This window comes from Acomys minous (genome assembly GCF_964271855.1).
Source record: "Acomys minous genome assembly, chromosome: 16".
Lineage (NCBI taxonomy): Eukaryota > Metazoa > Chordata > Mammalia > Rodentia > Muridae > Acomys > Acomys minous.
The window spans coordinates 3,444,025-3,464,035 of NC_140498.1; the positions used below are offsets into that span (position 1 = coordinate 3,444,025).

Consider the following 20,011-nt stretch of genomic DNA (forward strand, 5'->3'; position numbering starts at 1 on the left):
GTTTAAAATAATATATAAGCTATTGAGTTAAGAAGTTTAGATCGGGGGCTGGAATGATGGCTCAGTGGTTTAAGAGCATTTGATCACTCTTCCAGAAGACCTGAGTCCAGCTCCCTGCCCCCACGTGGCATCTCTCAACCATCTGCAACTTCAGTTCCAGGGGTCATTTAGCCTCCCAGTGTAGTCCACACCATCGTTAGAGGAGACAAAGGAGCAGCTGACGCCCTAAGAGCGTTAGCAGTAACTTATCGGCAGAGTCGGAACCCTAGAACTCAGGCTCAGCAGGACTCCGAGCCCTGTGTGGTCAGCACGTTAAAGTACTCTCATGCTATAAAGACATCTCCAAGAATAAAGTGATAGATCTGTGCTACTGTGGGTGTAATCAGATTAGAGGATAGTGTGCACGCCTAGTGCTTAATATCTTACTAGCATTCCGTAAGTGGCTGCAGCATTAGATCCTCCTCTGTCTGGTCAGTCTGTTGTACTCAGCGCCATGAAGGAATGCAAGCTGTGTCAAGAGTCTTTCAGGGTGATTGGCAGTTCAAGATAACTGGAAGATTCACTAGTTAGATATCAAGGTAGTAATAAATGATATGAGCAGTAAAGATTGGGTTAAAGGAAAGTTGGCACTGTGCCTCAGAAGAATTAAGCTCAGCATATCGGATTTTTAGTTTCATCCCCACTAAACATACTCTCGTGCCTCTCTGACACACACACCTGAACCTGGAGTTCTGTATGTGCTATTGTATGTGACATAGTTCTTGCTAAACAGCTGAGTTCTCTCCGTTTCCAGGGCTATATGTTTTAAGACTGTTCTTCATTCCTTACCGGCCAGCATGCATTGTGGTTTAAGTCAGTAAACATGACCGTGTATTTCCTGTTGTGTGGATGTGGAGCTGGTATGGAGATAGAGAGGGGACTGTCAAAAAGATGTGGCAGGAATCTGGAGTGGGCCAGTCATCTTGGTGTCTTACCTGCCCTGTGGTCCTTTGGGAGTTTGAGCCATTTGAAATGGACAGAGCAGCTTAGAGCAGCTAACTAGATCCCTCCCTCTGTAAATGCTTTGGGAAGAACTGACCGTTTGCAGTGGGGGTGAGTGGACCTTTGGGATAAGCTTGCACTGCAGGGTGACTGAGGGCGTTTTCAGAAGTGTGAGCTGAGAATGTGGGTCTTGCCCAATGCAGCGGTCTCACTTGACACGAGGGTTCTAAGCAGCTTGCCTGCTTGCTTCCTCCCTCCCTCCCTCCCCCTCCTTCCCTCAGCCTCTTCCTCCCCACTTTCTTTTGAGTCAGGACCTCATGGAACCCAGGCTGGCCTTGAACATTCTGTGTAGCTGAAGATGGCCTTGTCTTCAATTCTCAGTGCTAAGATGGCAGGGAGTGCCAGAGAGCAAACCCTAGGCTAGCACGGTAGCAGCCAAGCTGCATCCTCAGCCCCTTCAGGTGTTCTAAAGCAGCTGTACAACAGGGAAGCCTGTGGAATGGCAAAGTCTCTGATGTTTGTTTCTGTCACTGGATTCTCCGAAGACCACTTGGCCCAACACTGACTGCTGCAGCTGTGTGTAGGCTGATTCTGTGGTCAGATGATCCAGCATGCAGTGCTGCTTTAGCTGAAATGATCTAGTGCTTTAGCTGAAAATGCCTCATTGCCTTTGTGTCAAGGAGCCTGTTGCTGCCATCTCCTGTCATGACCTCATCCACTGTGGGTTGTCCTCAAGTGAGGTAGGATTTGTGCCTAGGTTCTAGGAAAGTGGCAGCCACTTTTAAACCCTTTGAAACTACTGCATGCCGTGCCATGTTTTCATTCTCATCCTGGCTTCTTTGTCTTTGATATCACAGGCTGTCTTGATCATGGATGGTGAAGACATACCAGATTTTTCAAGTTTAAAGGAAGAAACTGCTTATTGGAAGGAACTTTCCTTGAAGTATAAGCAAAGGTAGTGTTTGAAAACATTAAAATAGGGGTGGGATTTGGAATATACCATGTAGCTTGCACATATGTTTTCTTTGGAGCATAAGGCTAAATGTAGAGTTTCAGATTTAGGGTTGTGATCCCATAGTAATAACAATGTCTGTATTTAACATGGTGTGAAGCTATCACTAGTCTCACATTGTTGAGATAGCAGCGGCTTTAGTGCCACCTGTGAGCTCTGAGTGCTTGCCTCCAGCAGCTTGTCACTGGTCAGGCTGTCCTGGGCCTGCTGTGTGTCACTGGTGCTCCCTCATCATCTGCTCATTTGAGATGCTTAAATCAGACTTTAGTCTTTTCAAGTGTGCATTATAGTGTTGGGAGGCTGCTGAGCTTCCAAGCTGTGGAATTTATTATTTTATGTAGGTGGGAAGAAAATAGCTCTTTGGCCTCAAAACTTATCTTAAATTCCTGTTATTTAATGACTCTTCTTATACTTTTTTTTGAAATTTATTTGTTTTTATTTTATGTGCGTGGCTGTTTTGCCTATATGTATGTCTGCATGATGTGCATGCCTGATGACAGACCAGAAGAGGGCGTTAGGTCCCCTGAGTCTGTTGGTTGTAAGCTGCCATATAGATTCTGAGAATTGAACCTGGGTCCTCTGGAAGAGCAGCATCAAAGTTTTTATTCATGTGAATTGTTAAAAATGAACATCTACACCAGTGTAAATGAGGGTGGGAGAGCAAGGCAGGGCGGGCCAGGTGGAGGACTTCCCTCTACTGGTAATAAAGCTCCAGGTTCATCCCATTGTGGATTTCATAATCTCCCAGAGACACGTGGTCCTTAAAAATTGTGTACCACTTTTTAAGAACGATCTTATTCCAACGGGTGCTGGTTTGGGCTGCTATCAGTTTCTTCAAGTCCCCGATGGTGTCATCGGTGTTGCATGTAACGTGAACTTTCTTTCCTAGACGGTCTTTGCAAACCACCTCAATCATTGTGGCTCTAATCTCCACGAACCTACCAACGGCACAACTTGTAGCACGAACGCTGAACCCTGGTGCCGCAGCAAATGCCCTTAACCACTGAGCCATCTCTCCGCCTTGAAATCTTACTCAGATACTTACACACTTTCCTCCTTTGGTTGACAGGGTTAACTAAGCCTTATAAAATCCTGTTGTTCTTTCCTTGTGGTTGTATCAAGCCCGGGGTGACGACGCTAGGCGTCCAGCTGAGGTTCGGCATTTGCTCTAACACTGTAGATCCCTCCAGAGGCCGGGGGCCTGCAAACTACTTCTCAGAGTACTTTTAAATGCTGAAAACTAAGTAATGGAATTACAGAGGAAACCAGTTAGTTCAAAAGTTTTCTAAATATTAAGCTAGCTTGTGATATTATAATGTATTAGTGCATTAAGTAAAAAAGGTGGAAAAACATAGTAACTACCTGATTCTGTATCAGTGATAAGAGTGAGTGATGCTTAGATCTGTACCAGCTATTGATTTCTATTGATTAGAATTGAAAATAATGCTCACTTGAAGTTACTTCAGTGCAGATACACACTTCTCCTCTTTCAGTTTTATGGAGAAAGAAGCTAAGGTTATGAGCTATATAGAACTATTTTAATATTTAATAGTAAATAATATTAATTAATTATTTGTAATTACTGATTTGTGTGGGTTTTTTATTGGGGGCCCTTATCTGATTTTCATTGAGTCCTGAATATATGTAAAGCAAGAAATACAAGACATTCCTTTACTGTTTAACATTTTATTTATTTATTTATTGTTTAAAAAAATTTTTTTTTTTTGTTTTTTTGAGACAGGGTTTCTCTGTGTAGCCTTGGCTGTTCTGGACTTGCTTTGTAGACCAGGCTGGACTCGAACTCACAGAGATCCATCTGCTTCTGCCCTGCAGAGTGCTGGGATTACAGGTGTGCGCCACCACGCCCGGCCTTTTAAACATTTTATGAGGATATTAATTTTCATTAAAAAATTACTGTTGTTATGTAATTACGTGAGAGGACTCAACTACTAACTCGTCTTTCCCACTTTGCTTTTGCTTAGCTTCCAGGAAGCTCGGGATGAGCTAGTTGAATTCCAGGAAGGAAGCAGAGAGCTGGAAGCAGAGCTGGAGGCCCAGCTAGTGCAGGCTGAGCAGAGAAATAGAGACCTGCAAGCTGACAACCAAAGACTCAAGTACGAAGTGGAGGCGTTAAAGGTAACGGTCAGAGGCTCCTTCCCTGGGTGCTGTGCCCTCTAGTGTCCTGGCCTTTATTACAGAGAAAAGTAGGGCCAGTGAGATGGCTTTGGGGAAGAGGCACTTGCCACTAAGCCTGACAACTGGAGTTTGGCTTTTGGGCCCCACATGGTAGAAGAAGGAAACCTTTTTCCTTAAGTTGTTTTCTGACCTCCACACATGTGCTGTAGCATAAATGTATACATAACACTACATGAAATATAGTAACATTTAAAAAATGAGAAATGCAGTAATCAAGAAGTGCTTAGGAGAATCAAGCAACCAAAAATATTTTTTTATTTTTTATTTTTTGAGACAGGGTTTCTCTGAGTAGCCTTGGCTGTCTTGGACTCATTTTGTAGGCTAGGCTGGCCTCAAACTCACAGAGATCTGCCTGCCTCTGCCTCTTGAGTGCTGGGATTAAAGGTGTGCGCCACCACCCCGGCCAAAAAAAATTGTTTTTGTTTTTTGAGGCAGGGTTTCTTTGTGTTATCTTGGCTGTCTTGAACTCTCTTTGTAGACCAGGCTGGCCTTGAACTCACAGTGATCTACCTGCCTCTGCCTCCCAAGTGCTGGGATTAAATGTGTGTGCCACTACACTGGGCTCAAAAAAAATTTTTTTTTTAAAGTTTAAAGATTTTGAAAAAAATTTCTTTTAATAGAACCAAGAGGTGGTTCAGAGTTTAGGAATTCTTATAGGAAATTTATGGATGTCAGTTTTCTGCCTGTCATGGTCTTCACTATATTTAGTTCCTATATTTTCTTTCTTTCACTTATTTTTTAAAATAAAGATTTATTTATTTATTATGTATACAGTATTCTGCCTGCATGTACACCACAAGAGGGCACCAGATGGCTGTGAGCTACCACGTGGTTGCTGGGAACTGAACTCAGGACCCCTGGAAGAGCAGCCAGTGCTCTTAGCAGCTGAGCCATCTCTCCAGCCCAGTTCCTATATTTTCTAAACCTTCCTGATTATTTGTTTAGACAAATTTGCCTGCCTTATCGTGTATGCCCTATAATTTTATGACACGTGAATTTTTTTTTTTTCTTTTGGTATTGCTCATAACTCTTGAGTTTTGGGATTTAATTTGGGTTAGAAATCTTCCTTCAAAAGGAGTTTTCAGGCCCTGAGGATGGAGTTCAGGGTTAGTGGAGTGCATGCCCAGCATCTGCATGGCCCTGGCTCAGGGCTCCACATGAGCTGCCTTGGAGGCTTAAGAATATTTCTTTTTTTTTAGAAGCAGAATATATTGAAAGAGAAACCCTGTCTGGAAACAAAACAAAACAAAACAAACAAAACAAAAAAAGAGAATATATTTTAAAGATAAAAGAGTATCTTTATACTCTTTGATGACCACTTCACATAAACAATGTATTATGATTGCGTCCACTTTCCCTCTCCTACTCCTCTCAGCTACTCCTCAGCTACTCCTCGTATGCCCCCCACCTCTTTCTTGTCGTTTTTCTCTCCCATAACCCACTGAGTACAATTTTGCCTGTTGTAAGGTTAACTGATCTTGTTAGCTTATTCTTATATATGTCTTGTGTAGGTAACTAGAGCAGAGGTGATTGCAAAGGCTGCGTTGTATATCAAGACAACATTTCCAACATTTTACAGAACTCTTTCTCATCCTTCAGCTCTCAGTCTTTGTGCCCTCTCTTCCGTGGTTCTCCCTAAGCCTTAGTGGTGGTTCTCCCTAAGCCTTCGCGGTGGTGCTCCCTAAGCCTTAGTGGTGGTGCTCCCTAAGCCTTAGTGGTGGTGCTCCCTAAGCCTTAGTGGTGGTGCTCCCTAAGCCTTAGTGGTGGTGCTCCCTAAGCCTTAGTGGTGGTGCTCCCTAAGCCTTAGTGGTGGTGCTCCCTAAGCCTTAGCGGTGGTGCTCCCTAAGCCTTAGCGGTGGTGTTCCCTAAGCCTTAGCGGTGGTGTTGTTAGAGATGTCCCATTTGGGACTGAGCAGTCAGAAGTCTGTTCTCTGGCCAGTGTTGAAGGCGGTACTAACCTATGGGTAACACATATTTAGGCAGATAGGCATATTGTTTAGCGAAAAAACGAAGTAGGTTCCTCACTAGGGCCTGTACCTTTTGACCAGGTTTACAGTTCCAGGCATGAGTTTCCTCTCAGGAGGCAGGCCTCAAATCCAATCCAAAAGTGGTTGGTTACCTATAACCTTCATGTTGTTACTGCCTCAATGGGCACATCTGGCCGGGCAGATCAGTACTGTTGCGTGTAGGGTGCTCTGCAGTAACACCAGCAGTCTGTTTGGCACCTCTGGCACTGTGAAAGCTAGTCAGCAGGGAGGAAGTTTCCACCTCAGTTCTGGGTTGACTTCTCGATTGTGTTTAGCCAGTGTGTGCTGTGTCTTTAGTATAGGGTTTTAGTGTCCAGTTCTGGTGGGCAAACAAGAGTCATATAAATGGCTTTGTGGTTTGGGGCCTTTGAGAATATTTCTGTTGGGAGTGAGTATGTGTTACAAGCTGGGAGGAGGGCAGGGACAGAGTAGGGGTTTTGAACTCTGACTGGTTTTGTGCTTTACCTTGGGTTGCACTCACCTGCAAACCTAGAGGTTACCCCATCAGGTTTAGGTGTTGTTTTTAAGGATTTAATTTTAAAATTATGTGTCTGTGTGCCTATGCCATGTTAGTATAGTACCCATGGAAGCCAGAAAAGAGGATTGGGTTTCTGGAGTTAAAGGTGGTTGTGGGCCACTTGACGTGACTACTGGGAATCAGATGCTGGTTCTTTGTGAGAGCATCACTTCCTCTCACCTGCAGAGTCTTCTCTCCAGCCCCCAGATTTAGATTTTGAGGAAAGGATTCTATTATCTTACTTTTCAGGAAGACTTTTTTCTCTGAGAAAGAATGGTTACTGTATAATACATGTTTTATATGAATTAAGGCATTTAGAATGGTTCTGTCCATGCAGTTGAAAAAATATTGCAAAAAGAGAGGGGGTGTCATCAACTCAGATTGTCGTGAATTCCTTTGACCATTTTTTTTCTCCCTTAATTTGGGAAGTTCTTTTATTAGATGATTATATACTAACCACACGCCCTTCTCTGCACATCTTCTTCCAGGAGAAGCTAGAGCATCAGTATGCACAGAGCTACAAGCAGGTCTCAGTGTTAGAAGACGACTTAAGTCAGACCCGGGCCATTAAGGAGCAACTGCATAAGTATGTGAGAGAGCTGGAGCAGGCCAATGACGACCTGGAGCGAGCAAAGAGGTAAGGGCTGCTGTGCACTAAGGGCTGCTGTGCACTAAGGGATGCTGTGCGCTAAGGGCTGCTGTGCGCTAAGGGCTGCTGTGTGCTAAGGGCTGCTGTGTGCTAAGGGCTGCTGTGCACTAAGGGTGCTGTGCGCTAAGGGATGCTGTGCGCTAAGGGTGCTGTGCGCTAAGGGCTGCTGTGCGCTAAGGGCTGCTGTGCGCTAAGGGCTGCTGTGCGCTAAGGGCTGCTGTGCGCTAAGGGTGCTGTGCGCTAAGGGCTGCTGTGCGCTAAGGGCTGCTGTGCGCTAAGGGCTGCTGTGCGCTAAGGGCTGCTGTGCGCTAAGGGTGCTGTGCGCTAAGGGATGCTGTGCGCTAAGGGCTGCTGTGCGCTAAGGGCTGCTGTGTGCTAAGGGATGCTGTGCGCTAAGGGCTGCTGTGCATTAAAGGATGCTGTGCACTAAGGGCTGCTGTGCGCTAAGGGATGCTGTGTGCTAAAGGATGCTGTGTGCTGAAGGATGCTGTGTGCTAAAGGTGCTGTGCATTAAAGGATGCTGTGCACTAAGGGATGCCGTGCACTAAAGGGTGCTGTGTGCTAAAGGATGCTGTGCACTTAGGAGCATAGCCAGTTGTCAGCTCCAGCTTTCACATAATTCTTAGTAACCCAGTTCTCTTTTGGTATCTTACGTCCTATGTGACTCATTGGGTTGAAAAGGAGTGAAACAAAACAACGGACCAAGCTTTTGGTACACATCTGTAATCCCAGTACACAGGAGACTGAGGCAGGTGGATCTCTGAGTTTGAAGCCAGCCTGGTTTCAAAATCCAGATCCTCTCAAAAACAATCTCCCTAAAGCCCTTGTCTTCCTAAATAAGTCCTCTTGTCCCTGCTCGTGGTAGGCTGGATTTAGAGGCACACACAAACTCACACTGAGTGTGGTGCATGCATGGGTGCTGTGCTGCAGTGCAATGCAGGCCCTTATGCTGTGCAACAGGTAGTGCTTATTTATTTTGGTGCTGGGATCAAATGTTTGTGACACCCCACCCAGCTGCATCAAGCATCTTTAACTGAGCCATACGTTCAGCCTTGACTTTTCTTTGAATTTCCTCTTTATCCTGTACATACACCATTGTTTTTGAAGTCTTTTTTTTTTTTTTTTAGTCTAACACGTTCTCATAGCTGAATATGGTATGGTTTATGCCTGTAATCCCTGTACTTGGAGTCTGAGGCAGCAGGGTCTCTATGAGTTTGAGGTTAGCCTGGGCTTTGTATTGAGTTCCAGTCCTGGCATGCTACAGAGTAAAACCCTGACTCAGACCATCAGTACCTTTCTCCTGTTTTCTTTTTTTTTTTTCTTTTTGAGTTTTTGAGTCAGGGTTTCCCTGGCTGTCCTGGACTCTCTGTAGACCAGGCTGGCCTCGAACTCACAGTGATCCGTCTGCCTCTGCCTCCCAAGTGCGGGGATTAAAGGCTGTGCCACCACTAGCCTCTTTACTTTTAATATTAACCAATGGGTTCTCTAATTACAGCTTTCATCCTTCAGCAGCCTGCTGTTACTGTTGTCAGTTTTCCATGTCCCTGATTTTGTTGTTTTGTTTTTCAAGACAGAGTCTCTCTGTGTAGCCCTGGCTGTCCTGGACTCACTCTGTGGACCAGGCTGGCCTCGAACTCAGAGATCTGCCAGCCTCTGCCTCTCAGACTGCTGGGATTATAGGCGTGCGCAACCATGTTTGCCATGTCTGATATTAGTTGTTTCTTAAACATTCTAAGCCCAGCTTCTACTTCTGAGTAACCATTGCCTAGTACTTTTTCTTTAGTGCTTATCAGTTGACTCTTGATTGACATGGTGCTAGTCACTGTCCTTATAGCTGGTCTATTGTAAATGCTCTGGTAAGAAGAATATGCAGAAAAAAAATATGCAGGCGGCTTCAGGGCAGCTGTAGCATAGCCTGTGGGAACTGGGGAGCCTTTTTACAAATTGGGGCTGTCTGCAAAGAGATTAGCTAGGCAGAGAGCCAGTGAAGAAGCTGAGAGGCAGGAAGGTGTTTGAAGTATTATACTAAGAGGTTACTTTAACAGCCATCTGTAATGAGATCTGGTGCCCTCTTTGGCAGGCACACATACAGGCAGAATACTGTATAAATAATAAATCTTAAAAAAAATAAAAAAAAGGTTACTTTAATCTGGGTGTGGTGGCGCACGCCTTTAGTCCTGGCACTCTGCGGGAGGCAGAGGCAGGCAGGTCTCTGTGTGTTCGAGTCCAGCCTGGTCTACAAAGTAAGTCCAGGAAGGCCAAGGCTACACAGAGAGACCCTGTCTCAGGGTGGGGGGCGGGGCAGGGGCAGGGCGGGGATCAAGGGAGTGTAATTGGCAGGTCTATTTACAGCTGAGGGACCAGTTGGGCCAGGCTGTGAATACACCTGTGTGCTATATTTGAGTCTTCTTACTTTTTATTTTTATTTTTTTAAAACAAAGGGGTACAATCAGATCTTGATTTAAGTAAGGAGGAGAATAAAACCATGAAGCAGTAATCCAGATGAGAAAGAATTAAGGCAGGAGAGGGGAGAGGGTTGGGGGCCAAAGATTAAAGAAGAGACGCTTTGGAGAGACATTTTGGCAGCTGATTGTAACCGATAAGCCTGGAATTGGGGGTTTTATTTCTGTAGCAGACAGCAGGGAATGGAGGCCACAGAGTAGCTGCATGCTAATTTTTGCTGAATGGAGTGAGATCATTCTCCAAATCGGGTCAGGCTGACTGGATCAGGAATAGCAGGAGATAAACTGACTGCTGTCTTTTGTGCTAGCTGTTTGCACATGTTATTTAATTCATGGGCTTTTAACTTTTTTTTGTTTTTTTAAAGGGCAACAATCGTTTCATTGGAAGATTTCGAACAAAGGCTAAATCAGGCCATTGAACGAAATGCATTTTTAGAAAGTGAACTTGATGAGAAGGAGTCTTTGTTGGTTTCAGTGCAGAGGTTAAAGGATGAAGCAAGAGGTAAGCTCTCTAACTGAGCAAGCACTTGTCTGTCGCCTTGTCCTGAGCCCAGTGTGCCCATGGGCCAGCCCTTTTGGTGTTCTGGGGTCACACCCAAGGCCTTGAGCATGCTGGGTAAGCATTCTGGGTCTGAGCTATGTTTCCAGCCCTCAGTTTGTCTGAAAGTCTAGTTTTACATGCTTTTACACGCCTTTTAATCACTGCTCCAAGTGCTTTTCACCTGGTAATTTATTTCACACCCATATCAACGCTAAGAAGTAGGTATGCCTCCATATTATAGATGAGAAAAATGAGACAGGTTTTTTCAGCGTAGCATTGCTTTTCAGTTTTTCTGCATTGATTTTATTTAAGTAACTTTGTTATCTGCATAGAACTCTGTATGTGTGCATGTTGCTGGCTGTGTATTGTATATGTAGCTAGTATACACTTTAACACTTCCTCTGTCTTCAGAAACTACAAAGTTCAGAATATTATAAAGAAGAAAAAACCCACTAACAGTGACACAAATTTTTTTTTTTATGCTTGTACATACATATGCCTGTGTATTTTCCATTACATAATTCCTGGTTTTTTTCCTCGGAGCAGATGAATGGCCACACACATATTTCCCTTTCTCTGCTCTGTAGGGAATAGTCTCTTCTGTGTAGGGAATATACATGGCACCACAAAACTTTAAGCGAGATGGCTCAGCAGTTAGGAGCACTGACTGCTGCTCTTGCTCTTGTTTCCTTTATAATATTCTGAGTCTACTGTGCTGAGGAGGAGGGAGGGAAGTTCTTCTAAAGAAAGCGTGTTTTAACTATATGTCATCTCCTTGTATAGATTTTCAGTGCCTTTTTATTTGTTTCCTGAGGGTGATATATTCATCTGAAGTTTTTGTTTTTTTTAAAGAGCTTTAGAAAGATTTATGTGTAAGAGCGTGTTGGCTTCATAAATGTCTATTACCTGCGTGCTTGGTGCCCTGGGGAGCTAGAGGAGGGCATCAGATCCCTGGAACTGGATTCCAGATGGCTGGGAACCACTGTGTGGGTGCTGGGAATCAAACCCCAGTCCTTTGGAAGAGTGAGAGTGTGCTGAGCCACCTCGCTAAGCCCCCAAAGAACTATTTTAGTTTATGTAATATATAAAGTATGAACTTGGTATTTGTTTTGCAGTGCTAGAAATGAACACAGGGCCTGTGCGTGATAGGCAAGCAGTGTTCCGCTGTGGTGCACCCCCAGCCTTGATCGTGGTTGTTTTGTAATGGTGGGGCTTGATGCCTGCGAGGCAGGTACTCTATCCCTGAGCTGGAGTCCCAGCCCCTTGCTTATTTTTAAATGCGGTAAGACAACAACAACAAAAAGCACAGAACATTAATTTATCATCTTGTCTATTTTGTTTTTTGAGACAGGGCCTCACTATGTAGCCCTGGCTGGCCTGGATCTCATTATGTAGACCATATTGGCCTCCAAGTCAGAGATCTGCCCTCCTCTCCCTTCCCTAGTGCTAGAATTAAAAATTAAATTGTGTGCCATCATACCTAGCAGAATTTTTATTTTTATTATTATATATGTTACTGGCTGATTTCACTTTCTGTAGTGTCCTCAAGGTTTGTTTATGTTGTAGTGACAGGATTTCTTTATTAAATTAAAAAAACCATTACATTTGTGTGTGCGTGTGCGTGCGTGCACGAGTGCACATGCGTGAGCAAAAGCATGGGTGTGGAGTTCAAAGGACAACTTACGGGAGTTTGTCCATTCCTCTTTCTTACAGTAAATGGATTAAAAATTCCATTGTACATGGTTTTCTTTACCTCTGTGGATGGACTGTGGGTTTGTTTGTAGCTGCTGTGGATATAGTTTGCATCTATCAGTTTGTAATCCTGTTTTGACCTTTATTGATTGTAAAAGTGGAATAACTTAGTATCATTTGTTTTGTTTTTGTTTTTCTTTTTTTGGTTTTTCGAGACATGGTTTCTCTTTGTAATCTAAGCTGTCTTGGAACTTTTTCTGAAGCCCAGGCTTGCTTCTGCCTCCCAAGTGCTGGGCTTAAAGGTGTGTGCCACCACTGCCTGACTTGTTTTTCTTCTTTTGAGATAGGGTCTCTCTGCATAGCTCTGGCTGTCCTGGAACTCAGTATGTAGACCAGGCTGGCCTTGAGCTTTCAGAGATCTGCCTCTTTGTATCCTTTTCTTTTTTTTTTTTTTTTAAACATAGATATATATTAGACTAGTTGTGTAACTGGAAACATTAAAAATTCAGTATTGAAAAAAGATTTCATAGTGGTGGTTTAAAAAAAAAAACTGAGGTATACATGCCTTTAATCCTGTACTTGAGAAACAAAGACAATTGGATCTTATAAGTTTGAGGGTAGCGTCATTTACATAGAGAGTTCTAGGCCTACCAGAATTGCATAGTGAGACCTTGTCTTAAAAAGTAATAAAAAAAAATTACAAAACTTTTTACTTCATTGATTTTTTTTTGTAGTAATCTTGACACTACCATTTCAAAATGTGACACATGCAAATGAGTTGGTTAGAAATATCTTGTGTTATTTTGTTTCACTATGATTTCTATTTTGTGTCCTGCTCTTTTATTTATGTGTGTGTGTGTGTGTGTAGGCCACTTGTGTGCAGGTGCCTGCAGAGGCCAGAAGAGGTGTCAGGTGCCCCGGAGCTAGTATTACAGCAGCCGTGAGCTGTCTGACATGGATCGGGAATTGAACTTGTCCTATGGAAAAGCCATCTCTTCAGCCCTCACAGCTCAGTTTCTCTTTGCTTTTGGCTATAATACTCTTCTTTGAGGTTATAGCATTTTAAACTTCTTTTAAAAAATTATGGTTACTTACTTCGTGTATATGTGCGCGCCACGGCATGGGTGTGGAAGTCAGAGGGCGCCTTGTAGGAGTTGGTTCTCTCGGATGGAGTCCGGCTGCCAGCTTAGTAACGAGTGCCTTAACCTGCTGAGGCATCTCACTGCCCCATCTCACTGCCTGTGTTTTAATTTCTGAGGGATTATTTAAATGGAACAGTTACATTTTTGTTGTGGAGATGAAGGCTTTTACATAGGAAGTTTGTTTTGAGAAATAGTAACTTAGGAATAAATGTCTTTATAAAGATTTGGTTGGGATTTTGCATGATATATTTGTTCCCTCAAGTGAGGATTCCTGCTTTTGTTGGCAGATTTAAGGCAGGAGTTAGCAGTTCGGGAACGACAACAGGAAGTGACCCGAAAGTCCGCTCCCAGCTCGCCGACGCTGGACTGTGAGAAGATGGACTCTGCTGTCCAGGCGTCACTCTCTTTGCCTGCAACGCCTGTTGGGAAAGGAACAGAAAATAGTTTTCCTTCACCAAAAGGTTTGTATTTAAAATTTTTTTTTTAAATTTAATTTTAGTTTATGCGCATTGGTGTAGAGGGTGTGTCAGATCTTGAAGTTACAGACAGTTGGGAGCTGCCATGTGGGTGCTGGGAATTGAACCAGGGTCCTTTGAAAGAGCAGACGAACCACTGAGCCATTTCTATAGCCCAAGGTTTGTATTTCTTTACCCCTAATATTTACTTATTTATTATACAGTATTCTGCTTGACTATGTGCCTGCAGGCCAGAAGAGGGCACCTAGATCTCATTATGGATGGTTGTGAGCTGCCATGTGGGTTCTGGGAATTGAACTCAGGACCTTTGGAAGAGCAGCTAGTACCCTTAGCTTCTGAGCCATCTCTCCAGCCCTGGTTTTTTATTTTATTTTAAGGCTATGTTAGATGATCATTTTAATGCATTTCCTGCTATGGCCTAAGCATGAATTGCAGTTACAAGTTACTGTAGCACTCATGAAGCAAAGGACAGGCTGTTACCCCAGGTTGTTGCTATAGGATGGGTGGGATGATGCCTACGCTAAAGAGCAGCTTAAGTCAAAGTTTTTAAAAGTTAACTTTTATTTATTTATATATTTTTCTGAGACAGGATTACTCTGTGTAGCCCTGGCTGTCCTAGAACTCACTCTGTAGTCTCCAACTCAGAGATCCTCCTGCCTCCCAAGTACTAGTATTAAAGGTGTGTGCTACCATGGCCAGCAAGTTAAAAAGGCTTTAAGTTTAAAATTTCAATTTTGGTTATTGTAGAAATATCTGTGCACACAGATGCATTCATTCATTTATTTGTTTTGGTGTGGGGCTTGGGGACTGAACCCTCTGGAATTCTGTGTGCTTTGCAGAGAGCTGAGACCCATCTCTGGCCTCAGTTCCATGTGGAATTTGAAAGCACAGAAAAGATAAAAAGTTAGATTGTAAAAGGTCTTATTTTTTCTTTCTTTTTAAAATTTTTTTTTTTTTTTAAACAGGGTTTCTCTGTGCAGCCTTGGCTGTCCTGGACTCACTTTGTAGACCAGGCTGGCCTCGAACTCACAGCGATCCACCTGATTCTGCCTCCTGAGTGCTGGGATTACAGGTGCTCTGGCCAATTAGGACAGTATTTTCTGTATCTGTGCCTACTCAACTAGCTAGAATGGTGAAATTTATTTTCTTATGTCAGTCATATTTCATTATTACTGCTTTTGCAGTCTCCCTCCGTTCCCTCCCTCTGTCCCTTTCTCCCTCCCCTCTGTCTCTTTCTCTCTCCCTCCCTCCCTTCCTTTTTGAGACATGGTTTCACTCTGTAGCCCTACCTGCCCTGGTACTTGGCATTTATATATAGACCAGGCTGGCCTCACAGAGATCCACCTGCCTCTACTGTATCCAGTTTGCATAGTATTCCTTTTATTTTTAATTGTAAGAATTTTTTTATATAATATATTATGATAATGTTTTTCCCTTATACATTTCCTCCTAGAAATGGGTAGAGTGCTGCCCATTTGTCACCTTAATAGATATGACCATGGTGTTCCGCAGTGAACTCAGGAGGCTGTGGCAGCATGACAGTGCCTGCGCAGGTCCAGACCGGACAGCTCCACCTCCCCACCTTCCAGCTCTATACCTTCTTTTTTTTCTCTCTGTTATGAATACAAACAGGTTAAAAACAAAAACAAAAAGAAAAAACCACAAACAAGAATAAAACAAAATTAACAAGAAAAAGAAATAACACACACGTATACACACACACACACACACACACACACACACACACACACACACACACCATAAAACACAAAATTGGCCAGGCACCGTGGTGTACTCCTGTAATCCTAGTACTCTGGGAGGCAGAGGCAGCCTGATCGCTCTGAGTTTGAGGCTAGCCTGGTCTACATAGTAGTAAGTCCAGGACAGCCAGGGTTATACAGAGAAACTCTGTCTCAGAAACAAACAAACAAACCAACCCCCCTCCCCAACAAAATTGGAAATGTTAGAGGCTGGAGAGATGGCTCAGTAGTTAAGAGCACTGTCTGCTCTTCCTTGTAGAGGTCCCGAGTTCCATTCTCAGCAACCACATGGTGGCTCACAAGCATCACGTGATCTGATGCCCTCTTCTGGCATGCAGGTGTACATGTGGATAGGGCACTTATATATGTAAATAAATAAATACATCTTTAAAAATGTGGAAATGGTAATGTACAAGCAAAAGAAAATGTACAAACAGAAGACTGATACGGTAAAAAAAAAAGCAATATGAGATAAAAGAAAATCTCTAAAAATATCTTTGAGTTTGTTCTGTGTTGGTCATTTACTGCTGCTGAGCATGGGGCCGGCCCTCTAACGTGGTTTGTCTACTCTGTGAGAAGCACTTGAAGAAATTAATTTTTCCTTGTGGACGGTTGTCATTTGGAGATAGCTTCTTTGTTAGGAGTAGGCGCCCATGTCTACTTTCCTGGCCCTGCACTGGGGTCTGTTTGGCAAGCACTGTGCGTGCTGCCGCAGTCTCCTGAGTTCCTCCATGGTCCTCTCTCTCTCTCTCTTTTTTAAAAGACTTATTTATTGCTATGTATGGGTGCTCTATCTGCATGCACACCTACATGTCAGAAGAGGACATTAGGTCACATTATAGATGGCTGTGAGCCACTGTGTGGTTGCTGGGAATTGAATTCAGGATATCTCTTAAGGTGACAAAATGGGCAGCCCTTTGCCCTCACAGTTCTAATTTTAGGATTTTCAGAAGCAGCTGTTGAGATGGTTAAGGATTTTTGTCCTTGCAGCAGTTTGGAGTAGTGACACACTGTAGTTTAATGATTAAGCTTCTTTATACTTTATTTGTACTTTGGAACAGTATGATTTTGTTTCACATGTATTTTGCATTGTAACGTCATCAATACAACCCAAATATAAGGGAGCTGCTGATGTCATCACTCTGCTTTTCTTTGTCTGTAGCTGTACCAAATGGTTTTGGAACCAGTCCACTAACACCTTCTGCTAGGATATCAGCACTAAACATCGTGGGGGATCTCTTGCGGAAAGTAGGGGTAAGCATTGCGTTCTGATGACTGTTTCCCCTGCTGGAGCGCTATAGACCTTTCCCTGTCCTGTGCTGAGAACCACAGTGACGCTGAGGAGCACCCATCCCTGACGCGCAGACATGAGGCTTGAGACATGAGAGAAACCCTGTCTCAACCCCTTCCCTTCCCCCCAAAAAAGAAATATAAAACCTTTTTCTTTATTAATTTTTAAAGATTTATTTATTTTATTATTTTACATGTATGAGTTGGATGAATGTATGTCCCATGTGTGTGCCTGGTGCTGCTGAGGTCAGAGAGGGTGGTGGACCCCAGGGCTGGAGTCAGCAGATGCTGTGGGCGCCTGTGTGGCTTCTGGGATCAACTTTGGTCCTGTGCAAGAGCAACAACTTCTGAGCTAACTCTCTAGTTTTGTTTTTTTACTTAAAAAAAAAAGTGTGCGTCTGCACCTGAGAGCATGCGCACCCATGTGTAAGCATGTGGGGGTGGTGCTCTGGTGTGTGTGGAGGGCAGAACAGCTTTCAGGCTAGTTCCCACTCACACCACTTGGGTTCCAGGGATCAATCCAGGTTGTCATGCTCTGCAGACAGGATAAAACCCACTGAGCCAGCTCAGCAGCCTGAGGCTGATGTTTTTGCTGATGGCTTTTTGTTTTTTGATATAGCACCTTCTTAGTCTAAAATTCACGAGCTCAGGTTATCTTTTTTCTCAGCCTCCTAGGTAGTTGCAGCTGCAGGATGCACCTTCCTACTCAGTTTTTCACTTGTGTCCAACTCCCAGAGTAATGCTGCTTGTTGGCCTTTATCAGATGTCTTTTGCTTACTTCTTTAGGACTCTGTTTGTTTGTTTTTGAGACAGGGTTTCTCTGTGTAGCCTTGGCTGCCCTGGACTCGCTTTGTAGACCAGGCTGGCCTTGAACTCACAGCAGTCAGCCTGCCTCTGCCTCCCAAGCGCAGGGATTAAAGGTGTGTGCTACCACGCCTGGCCAGGACTCTTAATATTATTATTGTCACAGTCATTGTCTTGCTCATAAGGAGACCAGTCGTATGGAATAGCCAAACAAGGAGATTACTAGAAACAGTATGGGACCTTGTGATTGTATTCTACTGCCGTAGAGTTGGCATGTCTGGCATTAGTCACACATTTCTACCAGTGACTTCTTTTCAATAATCAACCCTTACGAGTTCTTACCCTCATTTCCTGTGTACACGCTCATGTGTGTGAATGAAAGCATACATGTGGAGGTCAGAGGATGGCCCGTGTTCATCTTTGCCTTGCACTAATTGGGACAGGGCCCCTTATAGCTCAGTGTTCTGTGTGTCAGGCTAGCTGACCCATGAGCACACAGTCTGTTCCTCCCATTTCCCGGAAGGCATCTGCTGGGGTTGTATGTAGACTGTGCTGTGGGATTTGGATGTGGGTTTCTGGGATTTGAACTGAGGTCATCAGCTATGTGTGGCGAGTGCTTAACTCACTGTGCCATCTCTTCATCTCCCCAGCCCCTTTCACTTAGATTTGTTTTGAAAGAACAGAAATTCAACTATACTATCTAAAGAAGAAATGGGCTGGGTGTGATGTTGTGTATCTGTAATCATAACACCTCAGGAGGCTGAGGCAGGAGGATTGTGAGGTTGAGTCAAGCTTGCTCTACATAGTTAAGACTATGACTCAGAGATGAAGGTGGGGGGAGGGTGAGCCTGAGATACAGGTGCTGCGCCTGCTGCTCTGACCGCTGCTCCTACAGTGGACATGGTGTGGCCAGCACGTTAGCTCCCAACCTCACTTCAACCTATAAAAATTAATTGGCTTGAATTATTCATGCAGCACGTATAGCAGTCTTCTGTCACCGCCCCCCCCCCTTTTTTTTTCTTTTCGAGACACAGTTTCTCTGTGTAGCCCTGGCTGTCCTGGACTCACTTATGTAGTCCAGGCTGGCTTCAAACTCACGGAGATGTGCCTGTCTCTGCCTCCCAGGTGCTGGGATTAAACTGCCTGGCAGTTTTTAGTGCTGTTGTAAGAGTTGTAGTGTCTGTTCCCCTAATTTAAAATGATGTGTTTGTTTGGCTTTAAGAAAAACAAACAGCAGGGAGGTGGGGGATATAGGATGGGGGCTGGAGAGATGCTCAGAGGTTAAGAGCTCTGGCTGTTCTTTCAAAGGTCCTGAGTTCAATTCCCAGCAACCACATGGTGGCTCACAGCCATCTGTGAAACCTGGTGCCCTCTTCTGGCCTGCTGGCTCACATGCAGGCCAAATACTGTATAAATAATAAATAAATTAAAAAAAGAAAAGAAAAGAAAAACAAAGGAACTTAACCTGTCTCCTCTCAATCCAACTGAAGTAAATCAATTTATCTATGGTGTCACAGATGGAACCCAGGGCATCACACATAGTGAGCACACATTCCACCCCTGAGCTTTATTTCCAGCCCCAGGTAACTTTGTGAAATCTTTTTCTGAGTTCTCAGTTCACTCTTCTCCTCCTCCTTTCTTCTTGAACTCTCTATTGTAATTTGTAAATTGAAAATGAGTCAGTAGCTTTTATGATATGCCATTTCTTGTATAATCATAAAGGAGGACAATATTTTAAAATGTTCTGTCTCACCTTGAAGCCCAGGCTAGCCTTAAGTAGGCATCCTCTTGCTTCCCTCCTCCACCTCTGGAGATCATGTACCGCTGTGCCCAGCCATGCTGTGCGTTTTATATATAATGTTTCTGTGTGCATACATATCCGTACCTACTGGGAATTAAATCAGAGCCTCTTTTAAAAAAATTTAGAGGACTGGTTTAGTGGTTAAGAGCATTGCTGCTCTTTGAGAACGCCTAGGTTTGGATCACGTTTCTCATAACTGCCTGTAACTCTAGCTCCAGGATCTGACTCCTGTCCTCTTCAGCCACCTCCATGCACAGGGTGCAGCACACTTACACAGACGTGCATATGCATGCATAAAAAAGTGCACAGATCTGAAAACAATATTTATTAATTTCTGTTGTGTGTGTGTGTGTGTATGTGTACATGCATGCCCACTAGTGCTACTGTATAGCACAATTGGCTTTTTGTCTTTAGAATTTACTTTTACTATTATTTAGTTATGCACATATGTCTCAGTGTGGGTGTGTGCGTGCGAATGCAGGTGCCCTGTGAGGCCAGAGGGGTTAAATCCCCTGGAGCTGGATTTACAGGTTGTCGTGAGCCGTCTGGTGTGGGTTCTGGGACCTGAGCTCAGGCCCTCTTAACTACCGACTATCATTTCTCTAGCTCCAGGTCTGTCTTTTGTTTGTTTTTTTTAAAAACATGAGTTCTAGGGACCAAG

The 20,011-nt window shown here is 43.8% G+C and overlaps 2 protein-coding genes across 12 annotated transcripts in view; one reads left to right on the forward strand and one right to left on the reverse strand.

Annotated features, from left to right (window-relative positions):
- The window catches only part of NDEL1 (nudE neurodevelopment protein 1 like 1), a 55,899-nt gene that overhangs the window by 24,510 nt on the left and 11,378 nt on the right, over positions 1–20,011 (forward strand). For 4 of the 11 annotated variants that reach the window (XM_084761551.1, XM_084761550.1, XM_084761547.1 and 1 more), the window contains exons 2-7: positions 1,839–1,936; positions 3,976–4,129; positions 7,222–7,370; positions 10,210–10,346; positions 13,507–13,680; positions 16,618–16,709. In XM_084761551.1, the coding sequence (XP_084617677.1) occupies positions 1,851–1,936; positions 3,976–4,129; positions 7,222–7,370; positions 10,210–10,346; positions 13,507–13,680; positions 16,618–16,709 (792 nt within the window). In that variant the 5' untranslated portion in view covers positions 1,839–1,850. The remainder of the gene's footprint in view (positions 1–1,838; positions 1,937–3,975; positions 4,130–7,221; positions 7,371–10,209; positions 10,347–13,506; positions 13,681–16,617; positions 16,710–20,011) is intronic. The other 7 variants (XR_014775375.1, XR_014775376.1, XR_014775377.1 and 4 more) reach the window with 2 other exon arrangements.
- Positions 1,952–3,797, reverse strand: LOC311585878 (ubiquitin-like protein 5). The gene has a single exon (XM_084761564.1). It carries the CDS (start codon positions 3,003–3,005, stop codon positions 2,688–2,690), a length of 318 nt encoding a protein of 105 aa, XP_084617690.1. The 5' UTR covers positions 3,006–3,797; the 3' UTR covers positions 1,952–2,687.

Bases quoted from the DNA above. Each gene is read 5' to 3' on its own strand.
- LOC311585878 (XM_084761564.1), bottom strand. From the start codon at position 3,005: ATGGCTCAGTGGTTAAGGGCATTTGCTGCGGCACCAGGGTTCAGCGTT.